Source organism: Hypanus sabinus, chromosome 7, assembly GCF_030144855.1.
Source record: "Hypanus sabinus isolate sHypSab1 chromosome 7, sHypSab1.hap1, whole genome shotgun sequence".
Taxonomy (NCBI): domain Eukaryota; kingdom Metazoa; phylum Chordata; class Chondrichthyes; order Myliobatiformes; family Dasyatidae; genus Hypanus; species Hypanus sabinus.
In genome coordinates this window covers 48,050,048-48,070,926 of record NC_082712.1, presented here as the reverse complement: position 1 = coordinate 48,070,926, position 20,879 = coordinate 48,050,048, and the positions used below count along the sequence as shown (strand labels likewise).

At 44.9% G+C, this 20,879-nt stretch overlaps 1 protein-coding gene across 2 annotated transcripts in view; it reads right to left on the bottom strand.

Annotated features, from left to right (window-relative positions):
• The window catches only part of ric1 (RIC1 homolog, RAB6A GEF complex partner 1), a 139,356-nt gene extending 118,778 nt beyond the window's left edge, over positions 1-20,578 (bottom strand). For both annotated transcript variants that reach the window (XM_059974635.1, XM_059974636.1), the window contains exon 1: positions 20,216-20,578. In XM_059974635.1, coding sequence (XP_059830618.1) covers positions 20,216-20,356 — 141 coding nt within the window. In that variant the 5' untranslated portion in view covers positions 20,357-20,578. The remainder of the gene's footprint in view (positions 1-20,215) is intronic.
• Between the last annotated feature and the right edge of the window lie 301 nt (positions 20,579-20,879).

The following is a 20,879-nucleotide window of genomic DNA, read 5'->3' as shown; positions in this document are numbered from 1 at the left end:
AGGAAACCAGTCAGTGTGGATCGGAAATAACATCCCCTTGCTGCCAATCAACACAAGTGTACTTCAATGATGTATGCTTAGCTCATTACTCTAATCTTTAAATTCATGATTATCTGGCTGTACACAGATAAAAACACCATCCATAAATATGCCAATGACACAACTGTTGTTGATAGAATCTCAGATAGTGATGAGGAGGCATACAGGTTGAGCGGCGCCACAACAACCTTGCACTCAACGTAAGATGAAAGAATGATTGTGAACTCCAGGAAGGGGAAAATTGGTAGAACACAGTAGTTCTCATTGAGTGGCCAGCAGTGGAAAGGGTGAACTACTTAAACGTCTTTGGTGTCAAAATCTTTGAAAATCTAAACAGGGCCCAACATATTAATGTAATTACAAGAAGCCACACCAGTGGCTATATTTCATAAGCAGCTTGAGAAGAATTGGTATCTAACCAAACACGCTTACAAGTTTCTACAGATGCACCATGGAGAGCATTCTGACATTCTGACACATCACCATTTGGTGTGGAGGTTCCAAGGCACAGAATCAGAAAAGGCTGCAGAGGTTTATAAACTCAGCCAGCTCCTCCATGTGCACTAGCCACCCCACCATCAAGGACATCTTCAAAAGGTGATACCTCAAGAAATATGCATCCATAATTACAGACCCTCACCATCTTGGAAATGCCGTCCTCTCATTACCATCAGGGATGAGGTACAGGAAACAGAACCACTCCACATTTTAAAAAAGAGTTTCTTCCCCTCCACCAGATTGCTGAATGGTCTATGAAACCATGGATACTACCTCACTATTTTGCTCTTTTTGAACTATTTTAAGATATATTTTTCTTATTGTAATTTATAGAAATTATGTTTGTCCATGATGCTACCACTACTGTTGCCATGATATAATTTGATCAATTTTGAATCTTCTTACAACCATATCCTAGATTTTATAACAATACAAATTCAGGACACACTGTGGCTCAAGTTCCAGCCTGCCTGAACTAGTTTGCAACATGCAATTAATACTCAAGTAGTACCTTCCTTAAAAGAAAAGTGATCTACAGTGCACTGTTTTGAATATGGCAAACATGGTAGTCCAGATTCTTTTTATCTCTCATCTTCTCACCACCATTTTAACTATCATGAAAGCAGAAGTTACAATCTTTTCCCTATAAGTATCTCATTTTATACCGTTGATAAGTTACATTTCTTTACTGCAGAAAATAGGAAAGATCAGAACTGTGTCATTCTCTCGAGTTGAAGTTGAAATAAATCATGTCACACTGATATCAAAGTTTGATATTTGTTTCATTTAAGATTCTCTTTCAAAAGGAAATACTTATGGCAAATTGATAAAATAGTAGTTTGCACCTTTCTGCTCAGCAATAATGCATTTTTGAGGGATAAGGGGGAGAAAAAGATCAGTTTAAGATCTGTATATGTTTGCATTATTCATTAAGAGTATGTAACTCCTGTAATTGAAGTAAAAAGCTTAATGTTATCCTAGACTTGGAAATTAACATCTCCCTTTTCAATTGTGTTCTTGACTTCTGATGAACAGACTGCAATCAATAGGCAGCAACACCACCGTGATTATTCTCACCAATGGTACCCCAAAGGCTCTGCCCTCAGCATCCTTCTTTACTCCCTATATACACATGACTAAGTGACCAAATTTTGCTTTAACTCCAATTTACAGATGACACCACCATAGTGGGCTGAAACTCAAACAACACAGCATAGAACAGGCCCTTCACCTTATGATGCTGTTCTGAGCTTTTAACCTATTCCAAGATTATTTGAATGCTTCTCTCCAATATAGCCCTCCATTTTTATTTCATTCACATGCCTCTCCAAGAGTCTTACCACTGGCAGTGCATTCCATACATTTACCACACTCTAAAAGGCACCTCCTATACTTACTTATATTTAGCTTACAATTATGCACATTCATATAAGACAATTCCACGCTGGGAAAAGTCTCTGGCTGTTCACTCGATCTACGTTTCTCATCTTACTCTTCTATCATTACCTCTCATTATCCTTTACTCCAGAGAAAAACGCAAGATTGTTCAAGCTTTCCCCATAAGACAAACTCTCTAATCCAGGCAGTATCCTGGTAAATTTCCTTTCAAGCCTCTATAGCTTCCACATTTTTCCAATAACAAGGCAACCAGAATTGAATGCAACACATGAAGCATGGTCTAGAGTTTTATAGAACTGCAACATTACCACTGCAGCTCTTGAACTTAATCTGACAAATGAAGACCAACAACCATGTTTTCTTAACCCCTCTATCGTCTTGCACAACAACTTTGAGGGATCTATGGATTTGGATCCCTCTTTTCCTCCACATTGCTAAGAATGTTGCCATTAATCCTGTACTCTGCCTTCAGGTTTGACATTCCAATGTGTATTATTTCACACTTTTCCTTATTGAACTCCATCTGTCACCTCTTAACCCAGCTGTGCATCCTATCAATATCCTGCTGTAACCTACACTAATCACAACAGCATCAAACCTGGTGTCATCTGCAAACTTATGAACACAGCCCTCCCCTTCCACATCCAATTTATAACGATCAAAAGGAAGAGGTCCCAGAACAGATCCTTGTGGAACATGAATAGTTACTGAGCTCGAGACAGAATGCACCTCATTTACTACCACCTTCTGTGGGCAAGCCAAATCTGAATCAGTGATATAATGGGGGGAGGGCGAGGGCAACTTAGAGAGATGATGACATGACAACCTTTTCCTCAATACCAAAACAAAGCTGGTATTGACTTCAGGAAGGGCAGCAGTGCACACTCCTGTTTACATCACCAACAGCCTATCACAGCGCAATCATGTAGACACTATAGACTTCTGAGGAAGTAGAGGCACTGATGGATTTTTTTGGCTAAAGAAATTTAGCATGTCCACTTTGACCCACACCAATTACTATAGATGCACTACAGAAAGCATCTTGTCCAGATACATCACAGCTGTGCATGACAACTGTTCTGTCTGGGACCACAAGCAGAAAACATAATCAGAACGTCAACCACCCCAGACTACTTCTCTTCCATCATCCCATCAGGCAGAAGATACAAAAGCCTGAAAGCACATACCAACAGGTTCAAGGGGAGTTTCCTGCTGCTATAAGACTATTGAATGGTCCTCTACTACAATAAGATGGGCTCTTAATCTCACAATCTTGTTATGGCTTTACAGCTTTGTCAGCCTGCTCTGCACTTTTCCTTCTTACTGTAATGCATTCTATTGATTTCTCTTGTATTGTTTCAAAGTACTGATATAATGAAATGATCTATATGGTCATCATACAAAAAGTTTTTCCACTGTTTCTCAGTAGATGTGACAGTTACCAACAATCAATTTTCAAATTTAGTTGGAAACAAGACAAGTACTCTTAATCTTTCAATAACTATTAATTTAGAAACGGCTGCCAATGTTTCAGGCATGGTAATGTACAAACCTAAACAAGTAAAGAATTGCCTGAAACACTATTCTGGATTAATTGATTGAGAGCAGAGTTCTGTATCTCATGCAGAGATATGAGAAGCATCACTCCATTAACTGGTTGTTCATGTACCTGTCCAAATGCTTTTTATTAAACACTATTGTTTTTGCTTCTATCACCAGAACTTCAACATATTGCAGGCACCTATGTACAATAAGAAAAACTGGCTTAGCACATCTTTAAACTTTCCCCCCTCAACTTGAAGCCATGTATTCTAGCAGCTGAAATACCTATCCAGTGAAAAGGAGATCAGCCCTACATATGCCTCCTATAATTTTAAGAATTTCAATAACGTCATGTCTCAGGTTCCAATAGAACAGAGAAAACAATCCATATTTGCACAGCCTCTATACACAGCTAATACTCTAATCCAGGCAGTAACCTAATGAACCTTTTCTGCACCGTCTCCAAATCCACCCAATCCTTCCTGAGATAGGGTGATCAGAACTGCACACACAAGCAGCCTAACCAAAGTTTATGCAATTGCAACATAACTTCCCGGCTCAGCCCCCATCGATGAAGGAAAGCGTATCATTTAATTTACCACCCAACTACACCAGTTGTCACTTTCAGTGAGGTATAGACTTCTACCCGAAGATCCCTTTTATACATCAATGCTCCCAAGGATCCTGCAAATTATTGTATACTTTCCCACTTACATTTGGTTTCCAAGCACAACACCTCACTCTTGCTTGGATTAAACTCCATCTGCCATTTCTCCACCCAGATCTGCTACTGATATATAATACAATTCCCATCTACAACTCCATCAATCTTTCCAGTACTTAATTAGCTATTAATTGTAATTAGAGAAAAATTGAAGCATTAGCAAATGCAAATAATTATTACCTACTTATCCAAATAACTATTGAACCTAACAGTTCTATTTTTGGAGGGAAAAAATGGAGAAAGGCTTTGTAAATTAAATGGTATGATTTTAAAAGTTATAGGAAGAGGCAAGGCATTCAAATAAATCTTCAAATCCAGCAAAATTGAAAAGACTTCACTGCACATGAAAACCTTCATTTCATTCACACATGCAGTAAACGCAGCCAAGAAACAATAAAATTGAATAAAACACTGGCTTGCTTCAGCTAGAATATGGTGATCAGTTTTCAGGAAGGATGTCACAACTTTGGTGCACATTCAAGTTAGGTGGAAAGACAAGCTAAGATTGTCCTGAAAATAGGGGGCAGGGTAAAGAGGTGACCAAATGGCAAGAGGTTTTAATGTTACATAAAAGGAAAATTTCCTCTAGAAATGCAGAAAAATGGCAAAAAAAAGCACAATGAAAAAGAAAAAGTATTTGTGTACCAAGTTGCCTTGAATGGAATGCACTTGAAAGGAGGGTGGAAACACCCTCTAAAGTAACTTAAGAAATGGAACTGGTTATATAGTTTAAAAAGGGAAAAAATTGCTGAGTCATTGAACACGAGTAGAAAAGTGAAACAAATTAGACAGCTTTTTTCAAAGAGATGGTTCAAACACAATGGGCCAATTTTTACCCATATGAACAGTACTGCAAAACACTTCACTGTACCTCAGTATGTAACAATGATAAACTAACTCCAATACATAAAAGATGCAGCACATGAAATTGTTCTTTTCCAAGTGCAACAACTGGGCAGAAGCACTTAAAATCCAAAAGATTGCACAACCTTCTGATTTGCAAACTTTGCCAGTCCTTCAACACTAGATCTCAATTATCAATGAGCAATTAAAGCTTAAGAAATAAATTCTAGTCTTGCCAGCTAGGCCCAGATCCCCCAGAATGAACAGAAAAACTTCCAGTTTCAAGTCCTTTGGAAGAATTGAGCTGTTTAAAAAAAAGAGCCACAGGGCATCCTAGGTATTGGGACTCAAAATATGCAGCCCAAGGCATAATAATTATTGCTTGAGCCCTTGACTTCGTGGGAGGATTCTCCAGCAGGTAATGCCTGTTCAGCAGATCCTGCGTATCCAGTTCAAGTTAATGCAGATGAAAACTTCACAGGCTGAAGAATAGATCCAGTATAATTCAGCCCAATACTTGATGCAGCTTTCTTTTTCAATGTTAAGCTAACCACATAATGTACATTACTGTCTCAGCTTTATCAACTGGTATGATAATTGCTATTCATAAGCTGCAGTTAAAAGCAGTAAAGCTTTTATATGAGATTATCTCAGTCACCCTCAGAAACCTATCAAGACTTTAACATATATGCTCTTCTTTCTCTTTTCATCAATACATTACAACAGTCTCTAATACTAATTACTTTGTGCAGGGCCACAGTATTCGCCTGTTAATCCAGTCTAGAGCCTGTTAGTTGCTATAATATTGCAAACATCCTACCTGGCCTTCAGTGCCTCTTATCTATTCTATAACAATTTATTAATACTAACTATGATTAATTATTAATTATTAATAACTAACTGTCCTCTGAGCTACAATTTGGTTAAGAATTCTATCATGTTTAGCCATATCTACAGCGTGGTAAACTTTGCAACCCACAAAATGCTGGAGGAACTCAGTAGGCTAGGCAGCATCTATGGAAAAGAGTACTGTCAACAGTTTGGGCTGAGACCCTTCAGCAGGACCCATGTCTGTTGCTTGGATTTCCAGCATCTGCAGATTTTCACTTGAGCATGTTAACCTTTGCTCTTTCCCACTCCAGTTCATTTCTTCTACCTCAGGGAATTGTCCAATCTATTGGTTCATTTTTCATAGCTGTTTGACACACTCCCCTTATTTCCCCTTTTCCTGTGTCCCTTAATCTACCAACTGGAACAAAAACAATTCAAAAGGGTTATTGGTCAAATAACAGGAAAGATTTCAGATGAATGCACAATGCAGTCTGAACAACATCTGTGAGGCTGAATGAAATCTCGCTTCCATTTCCTCCAAAGGTTTTGGAAGAATTACAATTGTTTATCTAATTTTGGTAATATGCACACTCCCAGTATGCCATGGGACCATTTATTGGGTCCCAGTGCTCTTTCCATGCTTAATGTGGGCAGATTTATCTTTACTCTGGATCCCATCCCATCAGTTAGATGACAATGGAGAGATACTAATGGAGCAGTTTAGAAAACAGGCAGGTTGTGAAGGATGAAAAGATGACACCAACTCTGATCTTGGCTATAAACTTTGATTAGGTAGCCATTTGGTAGAGGAACAAGAGCAAATATCAAACAGTAAAGATGGACTCAATGTTTAAAGCGGGGACAATCAAATTCATTCAGACTCAAAACCAACTATAGCAGAATCAAAGTTGTAATTAACTTGTACATCAAGCCAAATATTTCCCCTCACTTTTTCTTGCACCTGGTTAAAATTCAGATGACATTCAAGCTTTCCGAACACCAAAATAATTTTCACATACCACAAACTTTCATGATAAAGAAATTTAATTACAAGAGGTCAAATGCAGACAATTCCATAACTAACTCTCAGCATCTACTCTCAAATGCCAGCAAATTTGGTACTTGAAAGCATCCACATCCAAGCAAATCCCAAATGTGCTGACTGGATTCTGCCAATGAACCCACTTCATTTTCATTCTTCTCATTTTCAATATTTTGAATGGTTCTGAACATGAGATATTCCTAAGCTAAATAGCTTTGAGAGATGGCAAAACAAGGATATGATTTTGCTGTATCTGTTAAACATTTCCCCAGCAGCTTCTCTCAAGAGTTGGTGGAGTCCATTCATGTGACTAAATCATGCTACAACAGATCTTGATGCCACTTAGGACTTTACCTACTGGGTTCAGCCAACAAAGTCATCCTTTTTGGTAAGAATTAGTCACATATTGGCTTGATTTAATCAGTAGCACACTTACCTGAGTCAGAATGTTCAAAGCCCTTTACTTGAACATCATGGCTGCAACTAGTGCAGTCTTGCCTGTTCAAGTGCATCTAGTGTGCCCCAAAGCACCAAACTTTTTATGTTTCCTTGAATGCTTTAGACCTCTCCGCCCTCACTTTACAAAAATATATATTACTGCATCACATTTTGTTGATCATGGGTCCTTCCGGGCAAATTAGTTTGTCTACTTTTTTTTTTACAAAAAGAAAGAATCTATTGTTTAAAGACTTTTCTAAAACCAGGCTGGAGGAAAAACTGCATTTATAGAAAGTTATTAGAGCCAATATTACATTATTAGTGAGGAATTGCAATGGTGGGACCATAAAATATAAATTTGTCTGAAGAGCAGTGCTGCAGAAAAAGGCTTGGAGGTGTCAAAAAGCTGGCTCCACTTTGCTGCTTTCCACGTCAAGCTCATGTATTAGACTGCAACTGGGGAATACTCTGAGAGGTAGGCTGTCGATGTCAGTACGTTAGTGGGTCAATTAAAGTTAATAGAACACAAGAGTTTTCTTGTATTTTTTAGCTATGGATTTCTGGTATTTCTTGAAACTTAGAAATCTAGATCTTGAAAGGGACTGAAATATTTTAAGGAAAACTGGGCAAGAACAAATCTAATCTCACTACTTAAGTGTTTCTGTGTAAGGTTTTGTTCACACAGCAAGTAATATGAAATAACAAGCAAGGACATCTTTGGAGCTCTCTCAAAGTACAGCTTATTCTTCCTGTCAGTGCCTTTGGAGGTTCAAGTTCTTGTGTTAGGTATTTGCAATTTACCAACACAGATCTAGCAGTCAAATAGGTCTGGAGTCCATACTTGCAACAAACAATCTGCTTAAGGTACTCAGCAGGTCAAGCAGCAACAGTTAGATAGAGGGGAATTATTGGCACTTTAGGTCAAAAACCTGTATCAAGACAGAGTGGAGAGGTTAAATAGCCAGTATAGAGTCAGGGAATGGGGAGAAAGGAATCAGAGGTGACAACCTTCTACTCTATCCGCAACATCACCCACCTTTGTCTCATCTTCAAACTTACTAACCCACCCTTCCATTTACTCAAGCAAGTCATTAACAAAAATCATAAAGAGAAGGGGTCCCAGAACAGATCTTTGTGGAGCAGTGGTCACCAATCTCTAGGCAGAATGCACTCCATTTATAACCACCCTCTGCCTTCCATGGGAAGCCAATTCTGAAATCACACGAGCGAGTCTCTCTGGATCCCATGCCTCCTGACTTTCTGACTGAGCCAACATGGGAACCTTATAAAACACAATACTAAAATCAATTTTCACCAACCTACTACTCTACCTTCATTTTTGTCACTTCCTCAAAAGATTCAATCAGGCTCATGAGGCATGACCTGCCTCTCACAAAGCCATGTTGACTACGCTTTTCTAAATACTCATGCACCCTGTCTCTAAATTCCTTAATGGTTTGCACACCACTGACGCAAGGCTCACCGGTCTGCAATTCCCCAGAGTTATCCCTGTCATCGTTCTCTTACAAATGAACATTTGCCACCCTCTGATCCTGTGAACAGTCAGGACACAGATGTCAGGCCCTTCAGAAAGTGATGTGTCAACTCTGACTTATTCTTAAAATCAATTTCATCCTTCCCTTCAACATAGCCCAACATTCTGTTTTATTCACATGTCAATCTAAGAGTCCCCTAAATGTCTCTAATATACCTGCCTCCACCATCACCACCAGCAGCACACTCCATTCTGTTAAATAATAAGCAGCTCTAACATCCCCTATATATATATATACATACCTTTTAAGAACTTTAAAATTATTCCCCATATTAGCCATGTCTGCACTGGGTGAAAATCTCTGGCTGTTCACTATCTCTGCCACTCATGTACACCTCTATCAAGTCACTTCGTATCCTCATTCATCCAAATAGAAAAGCTTTAATTCAACCCATCTTCACAAGACAGTCTCTCAAATCCAGGTAGCACCATGGTAAACTTCCTCTGCAACCTCATCTACATCCTTCCTACAACGAGGTGACCAGAAATGAAGACAATACTCCAAGTTGCAATATTACCTCACTGCTCGTGAACTCAATCCTCAAACTAGTGAAGGTCAACACACCAGATGCTTTCTTAATGACTCTATTAAATTGCATTGCAATTTTGAGGGATCTATAGATGTGAACCCAAAGAACATTTTGTTCTTCCACACTTAAAAACTCTGCTATTAACCCTTTACTGCCTTCAAATTCAACCTTCCAAAGTGAATCACTATACTTCTCTGGGTTGAACTCCATCTGCCACTACTCAGCTCAGTTCTGCATCTTATTTCAACCTACGAAAACCCTCCACCCTATCCACAACTCCAACAACTTTTGCTCATCTACAAGCTTACTAACTCACTCTTCTACTTCTTCATTCAAGTCACTTATAAAATTCACAAAGAAATATTGTCCCAGAACAGATCCCTGCAGAAGACTAGTGACAAACCTTCACAAAGAATACATTTCCTTTACTACCACCATTTGATTTCTATGGGCAAGCTAATTCTGAATCCAATGCCTCCTGGCTTTCTGAATAAACCTACCATAGGAAAGCTTATCAAACAAATTACTAAATCCATATACACCACACCTACTGCTATAAATCACCCATCTATAAATTTGCTGACGATACAACCATTGTTGGTAGAACCTCAGGTGATGACGAGAGGGTGTACAGGAGTAAGATATGCCGACTAGTGCAGTGGTGCCACAGCAACAACCTGGATCTCAACGTCAGTTAAGATGAAAGAACTGATTGTGGACTTCAGGAAGGGTAAGACAAAGGAGCACATACCAATCCTCAGAGGGATCAGAAGTGGAGAGAGTGAGCAGTTTCAAATTCCTGGGTGTCAAGATCTCTGAGGATCTAACCTGGTCCCAACATATTGATAGGCAATAGGTGCAGAAGTAGACCATTCAGCCCTTCGAGCCTGCACCACCATTTTGAGATCATGGCTGATCAATTACTATCAATACCCTGTTCCTGCTTTGTCCTCATATCCCTTGATTCCCTTATCCATGAGATACCTATCTAGCTCCTTCTTGAAAGCATCCAGAGAATTGGCCTCCACTACCTTCCGAGGCAGTGCATTCCAGACCCCCACAACTCTCTGGGAGAAGTAGTTTTTCCTTAACTCTGTCCTAAATAACCTACCCCTTATTCTCAAACCATGCCCTCTGGTACTGGACTCTCCCAGCATCTGGAACATATTTCCTGTCTCTATCTTGTCCAATCCCTTAATAATCTTATATGTTTCAATCAGATCCCCTCTCAATCTCCTTAATTCCAGCGTGTACAAGCCCAGTCTCTCTAACCTCTCTGCGTAAGACAGTCCAAGCATCCCAGGAATTAACCTCGTGAATCTATGCTGCACTTCCTCTACAGTCAGGATGTCCTTCCTTAAACCTGGAGACCAAAACTGTACACAATACTCCAGCAGGGCTCTGTACAAATGCAAGAGGATTTCCTTGCTCTTGTACTCAATTCCCTTTGTAATAAAGGCCAACATTCCATTAGCCTTCTTCACTGCCTGCTGCACTTGCTCATTCACCTTCAGTGACTGATGAACAAGGACTCCTAAATCTCTTTGTATTTCTCCCTTACCCAACTCTACACCGTTCAGATAATAATCTGCCTTCCTGTTCTTACTCCCAAAGTGGATAACCTCACACTTGTTCACATTAAACGCCATCTGCCAAGTATCTGCCCACTCACCCAGCCTATCCAAGTCACCCTGAATTCTCCTAACATCCTCATCACATGTCACACTGCCACCCAGCTTAGTATCATCAGCAAATTTGCTGATGTTATTTTTTATGCCTTCATCCAAATCGTTAACGTAAATGGTAAACAGCTGTGGTCCCAATACTGAGCCCTGTGGCACCCCACTAGTCACCACCTGCCATTCCGAGAAACACCCATTCACCACTACCCTTTGTTTTCTATCTGCCAACCAGTTTTCTATCCATGTCAATGCCTTCCCCCCGATGCCCTGAGCTTTGATTTTACCCACCAATCTTCTATGTGGGACCTTATCAAATGCCTTCTGAAAATGTAGTTATAAAGAAGGCAAGACAGCAGCTATACTTTATTAGGAGTTTGAAGAGATTTGACATGTCAACAAATACATTCAAAAACTTCTATAGCTGTACAGTGGAGAGTATTCTGACAGGCTGCATCACCGTCTGGTATGGAGGGGCTACTGCACAGGAACAAAAGAAGCTGCAGAAGGTTGTAAATCTAGTCAGCTCCATCATGGGCACAAGCCTACAAAGTACCCAGGACATCTTTAGGGAGCAGTGACTCAGAAAGGCAGTGTCCATTATTAAGGATCTCCAGCACCCAGGGCATGCCCTTTTCTCACTGTTACCATCAGTTAAGTGGTACAGAAGCCTGAAGACTTACACTCAGTGATTCATAAACAGCTTCTTTCCCTCTGCTATCCAATTCCTAAATGGACATTGAATCTTTGGACACTAACTCAACTTTTTTTAAAATTTCTGTTTTAGCACTTTTTTAAAAAAACTATTCCATATACGTAATTGATTTACTTGTTTATTTATTATTTTAAAAATTTTTTTGTCTCTGCTTGATTATGTATGATATTGAACTGCTGCTGCTAAGTTAACAAATTTTATGTCACATTTCAAAGAATTTCAGGTTCACAAGGTATGACCTGCCCCTCTCAAAGCCATGCTGACTATCCCCAATCAGACTATGCTTCTCCAAATGCCCGTATATCCTACCTCTAAGAATTTTCTCTAATCATTTGTCTACCACTGAAGACAGACTTACTGGTCCATAATTCCTACAATTATCTCCACTACCTTTCTTGAACAAAGAAATAACATTTGCCACCTTCTAAACTTTTGGTACTCCTCCTTGGCCAATGAAGATGCAAAGATCAAAGGCACAATTTCTTCTCTCACTTCCTGTAGCAAGCTGGGATTCATCCAATCTGGCTCTGGGGACTTATCCATCTTAATATTTTTCAAAAGTTCCAGTACACCCTTTCTTAACCTCAACATGTTCTAACATCAGTTTTTTTTAATCACTGTCCCACAAATGTCAAAGTCCCGCTTACTGCTGAATAGTGAAGCATTCATTAAAGATCTCCAATCAGCCCTACCCTCATTCTAGTCATCTTCCTGCTATGTACATATGTGAAGAGCATCGACTTATTAAGACCTTTTAATGCCTCTTCTAGCCCCAAGTCCATTCTTAAGCTCCTTCCAGGCTAGCTTGCAACTCTATGTGGTTTTTGCTTCCTAAACCTTCCTTTTGACAAAATGCTCCACTTCTTTCATACATGGTTTCTTCACTGTACATCCTTGCCTCAGTGGAATAAACATATCCAGAATCCATGCAACCTCCACATTAGGAGATTCTTCAGTGGTTGTACATTTCCATGAGTACAACCATTCCCAATTTATGCTCCCAAATTCCTGCCTAATAGCACCATAATTTCCCTTCAAATTAAATACTTTCCCATACAGTTTGTTCCCATCCTTCTCCAAGGCTATTGTAAAGATCAAGGAATTTGGACACTCTCCAAAATGCTAACTTGACCAGATTCATTACCTAATACCAGATCAAGTACAGCCTCTCATCCAGTCAGACTGTCTACATATTGTCTGGAATCCTTCCTGGGTAGACCTAACAAACTCCACCATCCAAACCTTTTGCACCAAGGAGTTGCCAAGTAATATTAGGGAAGTCACCAATGACAACAACTATTATTTTTGCACTCTTTCCAAAATCTGCCCATCTGTTCCCCAGCATCTGCTGCCATTGGAGTTCTATAGAATATCTCTCTTTACTGAGTGATGGCTCCCTTTGTTTCTGACATCCACCCTTAGTGACATTAAACAATCCCTCCATGTCACCTTCCCTTTCTATAACTGCAATACTATCCATGATGAGCAATATGACGCCCTCACATTTAACCCTTCCCCTATCTACATCTTGGAACATCCAGCAGCCTTTACAGCTCTTGTAACAGCCAAGTTTTAGTAATGGCCACAACACCATAGTTCCACATACTGACCCAGGAGCAAGTTCATTACCCTTATTCTTGAGTGACCCTACTAATCTTTATAGATGCACTACAGAAAGTATCTTATCCGGATGTACAGTTGGGCATTGCTAAAGCTCTGCCCAAAACAACAAGAAATTGCAAAGATGTGGAAACAGTCAACTACAACAATCAGTCCCTCTACCTTTGTCACTCTACACCTCCTGCTACCTTGGTTAAGAAGCCAACATAATTAAAGACTCTTCCCACTGCAGTCATATCTTTTCTTCCCCTTCCCCCCCTCACCACCTTCCATGGGCATAAGATACAAAAGCTTGCAAACATATACCACCAGGCACAGGAACAGATTCTATCTCACTGTCATACTACTTTTGAATAATAAAGATGAACTCAATCGCTCATTCCATCTTGTCATGACTCTTGCACCTTTTCTTCCCGCACTGCACATTCTAAATGTAACACTATATTCTGCTTTGTTTTTGTTTCCCCTTTGTTCTATCTCCATGTGTTTATATTTTGAAACAATCTGTACAGATGGCATGCAGTTCTTTTTCCACTGTATCTTGGTACGTGCCAATAATAAACCACCATTAACAGAAATAACCCATGAACAAAATGCAGTCATCAATTCCCACTCTGCAAGCAGCCATAAGGAAATTGTTATAGCGACCTGTGATCTACATTACAAAACAGTAAATTGATACACAAATATTGACCAGGACATGGATTAACCTTCTTGTCTGGATTTTGTTTCATACACACAAGCAGACTAAGGGAGAAGACAGGTCTTATTTTAACATTTCATATAAAAAACAGCATTGCCTAAACTATATTAATTCCAACATAAGTTATATACTCAAGGTTCTAGAATGTGACCTGATCTTTTAAATAAATGACACAAAGTGTGCTACTAGAGAACTACAGGCAAGAGCCAATATGACCCTGCCTAGTCAAAATGACTTAAAAGAATTGTTCTTGCTTTTTTCTAAGACCTCATGGGCAATGAATTCACTTGATTTGTTCCTCACCTAATCTACTAAAATGGGCTACTGAACAGAGTGATCATTCTTACCAATACATACAACCCTGCGTTAAAGATAGTGGAAATTCACTCTTACAGTATATCAAAATAATTATTCAAAAATTTAAGGTATGAAATAAAATTCAGTCCTTAATCGTGGGAAACAAAGTAATACAACCCTAAAATTTCTTCAAGTTTTCTTTTCCTGACACAGCAAAATAATGCTGCTTTGGATTATGGAGAACATGATACATCTCATTTTCTAGGAATGCACATGCACTTGCAACATATAGAGTATGTCAAGGACACAAAGGGTTTACTAATGTATTGGCTTCCTCAGCACCTGCTGTAAACAATGTAGCACAGAGGTAACAAACCTTTTTGAGAGTGTGTCAAATTGGCAATAATCTACTAAAAACTCACTCTCACATGAGAAAATAGCACCGGTTGCAATAGATGATCCTGATAGATTCACAGGTGAAATGTTGCCTCACTTGAAAGGACTGTTTGGAGCCCTAAATAGTGGTAAGGGAGGAGGTGGAGGGGGGCAGGTATAGTATTTGTCCCACTTATCAGGAAAGAAACCAGTGGGGAGGAGGGACCAGTGAACAAGGCAATAGAGTGATCCCTGTGGAAAACAGAAAGGGGGAGGGGTGAAGGAGAAAAGATCAGTTTGTGGCGGCTCTTTTCCTAGCGTATGCGAACCGACTCACAATTAGATAGCCTACGGGGGTTTGCGAGCACAGAGCTTTGGAGCCTCTTCGCCATGGGGGGCCGGTTGACAGAGGCTTAAAAGTGAGGCTGAAGTTTTCGAATAAAGTTTTTTCCTTCGACTGCAGTTACCGACTCCGTGTCGTAATTTTAGCGCTGTTTGTAGCACACCGCTACAATTGGTGACCCCGACGGTCCAAACGATTTTTGGACCAGAAATGACCGACGCCGCCTCTGTTCATGCGGTTTCGTTGAAACTGCCGGGTTTCTGGACACAGCGCCCGGACCTATGGTTCCAGCAAGCCGAAGCCCAATTCCACGTTCGCCGGATCACCTCAGAAGACACCCGCTACTACTACGTGGTGGGCTCCCTCGACCAGGACACAGCTGCCCAGGTCGCGGAGTTCGTACAGTCGCCCCCGGCAGACGGCAAGTACACGGAATTCAAAGCCCTGCTCCTCAGGACTTTCGGACTCTCACGGCGCGAGCGGGCTGCCCGTTTACTGCACCTGGATGGCTTGGGCGACAGACCTCCATCGGCTTTAATGAATGAGATGTTGTCTCTGGCCGAGGGACACACAGGCCTCATGTTTGAGCAGGCATTCCTGGAGCAGCTGCCCGAGGACATACGCCTGCTGCTGTCCGACGCGGATTTCAGTGACCCCCGGAAGGTGGCAGCCCGGGCGGACTTGCTGTGGAACGCCAAAAAGGTGAGCGGGGCGTCCATCGCACAGATCACCCAGCCACGCTCCCGGCAGCAAACTAGTCCAGGCCCGGCCGCAGAGCCCACTAACCCCCGGCCCAATGACCACTGGTGCTTCTACCACCAGCGGTGGGGCGCAGAAGCCCGCCGTTGCCGCCCGCCCTGCAAGTTCCCGGGAAACGCCAGGGCCAGCCGCCGCTGATGGCTACGGCGGCTGGCCATCGGGATAGCCTCCTGTATGTGTGGGATAGCAGGTCGGGACGCCGCTTTTTGGTCGATACTGGGGCTGAGGTCAGCGTTTTACCTCCGACAAGTTACGACACTCGCAGCAGGGCACCGGGTCCCCCCCTGAGGGCCGTGAATGGCAGCACAGTAAGGACCTATGGCACCCGTCAGGTGCAGCTACAGTTCGGCCCCAGCCAGTTCACGTGGGACTTCACACTGGCCGCCGTAGCCCAACCGCTTCTGGGTGCGGATTTTTTGCGAGCTCACAGCCTGCTGGTTGACCTGCCCAGGAAGAGACTGGTACACGCCGAGACCTTTCAGACGTTCTCCCTGGGCGCGGCCCAGTTGCCAGCCCCTCACCTCGGCTCCATCACGCTGTCCGACAACGACTTCACCAGGGTCCTGGCGGAGTTCCCATCGGTTCTGGCACCGCAGTTCACAGCAGCCATGCCCAGGCACGGCGTACAGCACCACATCCCGACACAGGGACCACCCCTCCATGCCCGTGCTCGGCGGCTTCCCCCGGACAAGCTCCGACTGGCGAAGGAGGAGTTCCAGAGAATGGAGGAATTGGGGATCATCCGGCGGTCCGACAGCCCCTGGGCTTCCCCCCTGCACATGGTGCCCAAAGCGACGGGGGGCTGGAGACCGTGCGGCGACTACCGCAGGCTGAACGAGGCTACCACACCGGACCGCTACCCTGTGCCGCACATTCAGGACTTTGCGGCAAACCTGCACGGCGCCCGGATCTTCTCCAAGGTCGACCTTGTCCGAGGGTACCATCAAATCCCGATGCATCCTGACGACGTCCCCAAGACGGCTCTCATCACCCCGTTTGGCCTCTTCGAGTTCCTCCGCATGCCGTTCGGCCTGAAGAATGCCGCACAGACGTTCCAGCGGTTAATGGACGCGGTGGGACGGGACCTGGACTTCGCGTTCATCTATTTGGATGACATCCTCATAGCCAGCAGCAGTCGTCAGGAGCATCTGTCCCACCTCCGTCAACTCTGCGCCCGACTGAGTGAGTACGGTCTTACAATCAACCCTGCCAAATGCCAGTTCGGACTTGATACCATTGACTTCCTGGGCCACAGGATTACTAAAGACGGGGCAACCCCTCTGCCCGCTAAGGTAGATGCGGTCCGCCACTTCCCCCGACCCACCACGGTCAAAGGCCTTCAGGAATTCGTAGGTATGGTCAATTTCTACCGCCGCTTCCTCCCTTCAGCTGCCCGGATCATGCGCCCCCTGTTCGCCCTGATGTCGGGTCCGAGCAAGGACATTACCTGGGACGAGGAGTCCGCCGCCGCTTTCGTTCAAACGAAGGAAGCTTTGGCTGACGCCGCAATGCTAGTACATCCCAGAATGGACACCCCTACCGCCCTCACAGTGGACGCATCAAACACGGCAGTCGGTGGGGTGCTGGAGCAGCTCATCGCAGGTCGCTGGCAACCCCTGGCGTTTTTCAGCAAACACCTGCGGCCACCCGAGCTCAAGTACAGTGCTTTTGACCGGGAACTGTTGGCGCTCTACCTGGCAATCCGGCATTTCAGGTACTTCCTAGAAGGTCGGCCCTTCACCGCGTTCACGGACCACAAACCGCTTACCTTTGCGTTTACGAAGGCATCCGACCCCTGGTCATCCCGCCAGCAACGCCACCTGTCCTACATCTCTGAATACACAACGGATGTCCGGCACGTCTCGGGTAAGGACAATGTCGTGGCGGATGCGCTCTCTCGCCCTACCGTTCATGCCCTTTCCCAAGGGGTAGACTTTGAGGCACTGGCAGAGGCACAGCAGGTAGATGAGGAGATTCCGAGTTACAGGACTGCAGTCTCTGGTTTGCAGCTCCAGGACTTCCCCGTGGGCCCAGGTGAGAGGACCCTACTCTGTGACGTCGCCACCAACCAGCCCCGTCCGGTCGTCCCCGCAGCCTGGCGGCGACGTGTTTTCGACTCCATTCATAACTTGGCGCATCCCTCCATCCGGACAACTGTCCGGATGGTTTCCAGCAGGTTCGTTTGGCACGGACTCCGCAAACAGGTCAGTGAATGGGCCAGGACGTGCATGCACTGCCAGACGGCCAAGGTTCAGCGGCACACCAAAGCCCCACCGCAGCAGTTCCATCCCGCCCACCGGCGTTTCGACCACATTCATGTGGATATCGTGGGCCCCCTGCCAGTGTCGCGCGGAGCGCGTTACCTCCTGACTATCGTGGACCGGTTCACAAGATGGCCAGAGGCGGTCCCGCTCACCGACACCACCTCCGAATCTTGCGCCCGAGCCCTGATCGCCACCTGGATATCCCGCTTTGGTGTACCAGCCCACATTACCTCCGACAGAGGCGCCCAGTTCACCTCCAGCCTGTGGTCAGCTATGGCCAGCCTTTTGGGGACTCAGCTGCACCACACCACTGCCTACCACCCACAGTCGAACGGGCTAGTGGAGCGTTTCCACCGTCACCTGAAGTCGGCCCTCATGGCCCGCCTGCGAGGAGCCAACTGGGCGGACGAGCTTCCCTGGGTCCTTCTCGGCATCCGCACAGCGCCCAAGGACGACCTGCACGCCTCGTCGGCCGAGTTGGTATACGGCGCGCCCCTGGCCGTCCCCGGGGAGTTCCTACCAGCCCCGAGGGGGCAAGAGGAAGAACCCGCTGCAGTCCTGGGCAGACTTCGCGAGAAGCTCGGTAACCTGGCCCCCATACCCACTTCACAGCATGGGCGGCACCCGACCTGCGTACCCAAAGACCTACGGAACTGTAAGTTTGTGTTTGTACGAAGGGGCGGGCATCGGCCACCGCTGCAGCGGCCATACGAGGGGCCGTTTACGGTGCTCCGGAACAACGGGTCCACGTTCGTGCTGGACGTTGGGGGGAAGGAGGAGGTTTTCACGGTGGACCGCCTCAAGCCGGCCCATGTGGACCTGGCGCAACCGGCCGAGTTTCCGGCGCCTCGGCGCAGAGGCCGACCTCCCAAGCAGGTTCTGGCCCTGGCTGTGGACATTGGGGGGTGTATCGCCGGTTCTGGGGGGGGGTTATGTGGCGGCTCTTTTCCTAGCGTATGCGAACCGACTCACAATTAGATAGCCTACGGGGGTTTGCGAGCACAGAGCTTTGGAGCCTCTTCGCCATGGGGGGCCGGTTGACAGAGGCTTAAAAGTGAGGCTGAAGTTTTCGAATAAAGTTTTTTCCTTCGACTGCAGTTACCGACTCCGTGTCGTAATTTTAGCGCTGTTTGTAGCACACCGCTACAAGTTAATGGTAGGATCACGCTGAAGATGGTGGAAGTTGCAGAGAATGATGTGCAGGATGCAGAGGCTTGTGGAGTGGTAGGCAAGGACAAGGGGAACTCTATCCCTATTACTGCAGCAGGAAAATGGGATGAGGGCTGATGTCTGGGAAATGAGAGATGTGATCAGGGCAGCATCAACATTAGTAGAGGGCAAACACCATTCTTTGAAGGAGGACATCTCAGATGCTCTGGAATGGAAAGTCACGTCACAGGAGAATCCAGATTACTTACAAAATTGCTGAATAGTGAATGCATGGCAATGACACAAAAACAAAATAAAAAGCCAATGTTCAACTTGAAAACTATTCTGGGCTTCCATACAGAGCCACTTAAAACAAGCTTTAAATAGACAATGGCATCAGTACCAGATACGAAAAGTGGATGCCAGCGACAACTCACAAGGCAGAAGTGTTTTTTTGATATGCAGTAAATTCATCATGAAAGATACCCCCGCCCACTCTCTCTCGTACTCCATCCCCAGACCACCACCCAACCTCTCGCCTACCCCATCCAACCCTGGATCCCCGACCACTTTCACTCACTCCCAGATCCAGACGCGGAACCCTGGCCACTCCTCTCGGCTACCCGCCACCCCGTTGCCGCGGAACCCTGGCCAACTCACTCCTTCCAGCCTCGGTCTTTTGGCCTTTCTTTCATTTCTATCCCAACACTGGATCTCCGGACTTTCTCTCACACCCCACTAAATCCCGGCTTCCTGGTCTCCCTCTTTTCCCATCTCCAGAACCCCGGTCTCTCTCTCTCGTTCTCCCCCCTCCTAACCCCCAACTCTACCCCGTCTCTCTCCACCCCCAGTCCCGGAACCGTTCACTCACCCTGCCGTACCACAGGCTGATCTGGCTCTGCGATAAGAGAGCAAACAGCAATCTCCGAGAGTCGGGCTGGATGTAAAAGGGCTTCTCTGAGCCCCTGAGCGGACAGAGGAGCCTCCGGGGCCATCCGCTCAGGAAGTACATGTCCACGGGGAGCCTCCGGCCCGGCCGCCGCTACAAAGACTCGGCGCAGGCTCCTGGCGCGGTGGGAGCCCAGTGCTCGTTGACAGCACCACGAGCAGACAAGCAAGGCGACCAGCTGCGAACACGGCTGCCTCACTCACGGCCAGCTGCGATAGCGTCGGCACCCAGCCGCTCGCCATTCACATCCGCTGGCTCCGGCAGCCTGTCGTCCGCCATCTTACCTCCGACTGGTGACACGACACGCGAGGGAGGGAGGGAAGTGGTGGGAGGCCGGCGTCCGGCGGCACCCGGATGTCGGCCGACCGCAAAACCCGGCGCGGTCACCGGTTCTTGACCGAAGTGTTCGGTGTGTGGCGCGGACCTGGGAGAGACAGAAGGCTGCAAAACCCGGCATTAAATCCTTGTGGATTGGCGTGGGAACACCTCTCAAAGGTGCCAAAAGTCCGTTCTTCTCGGGTGTGCAGGAATAGATGTGTCTTTCGTAAAGCCGAAAGAATTTTCCATTGGAGATGCAGTACAGAAT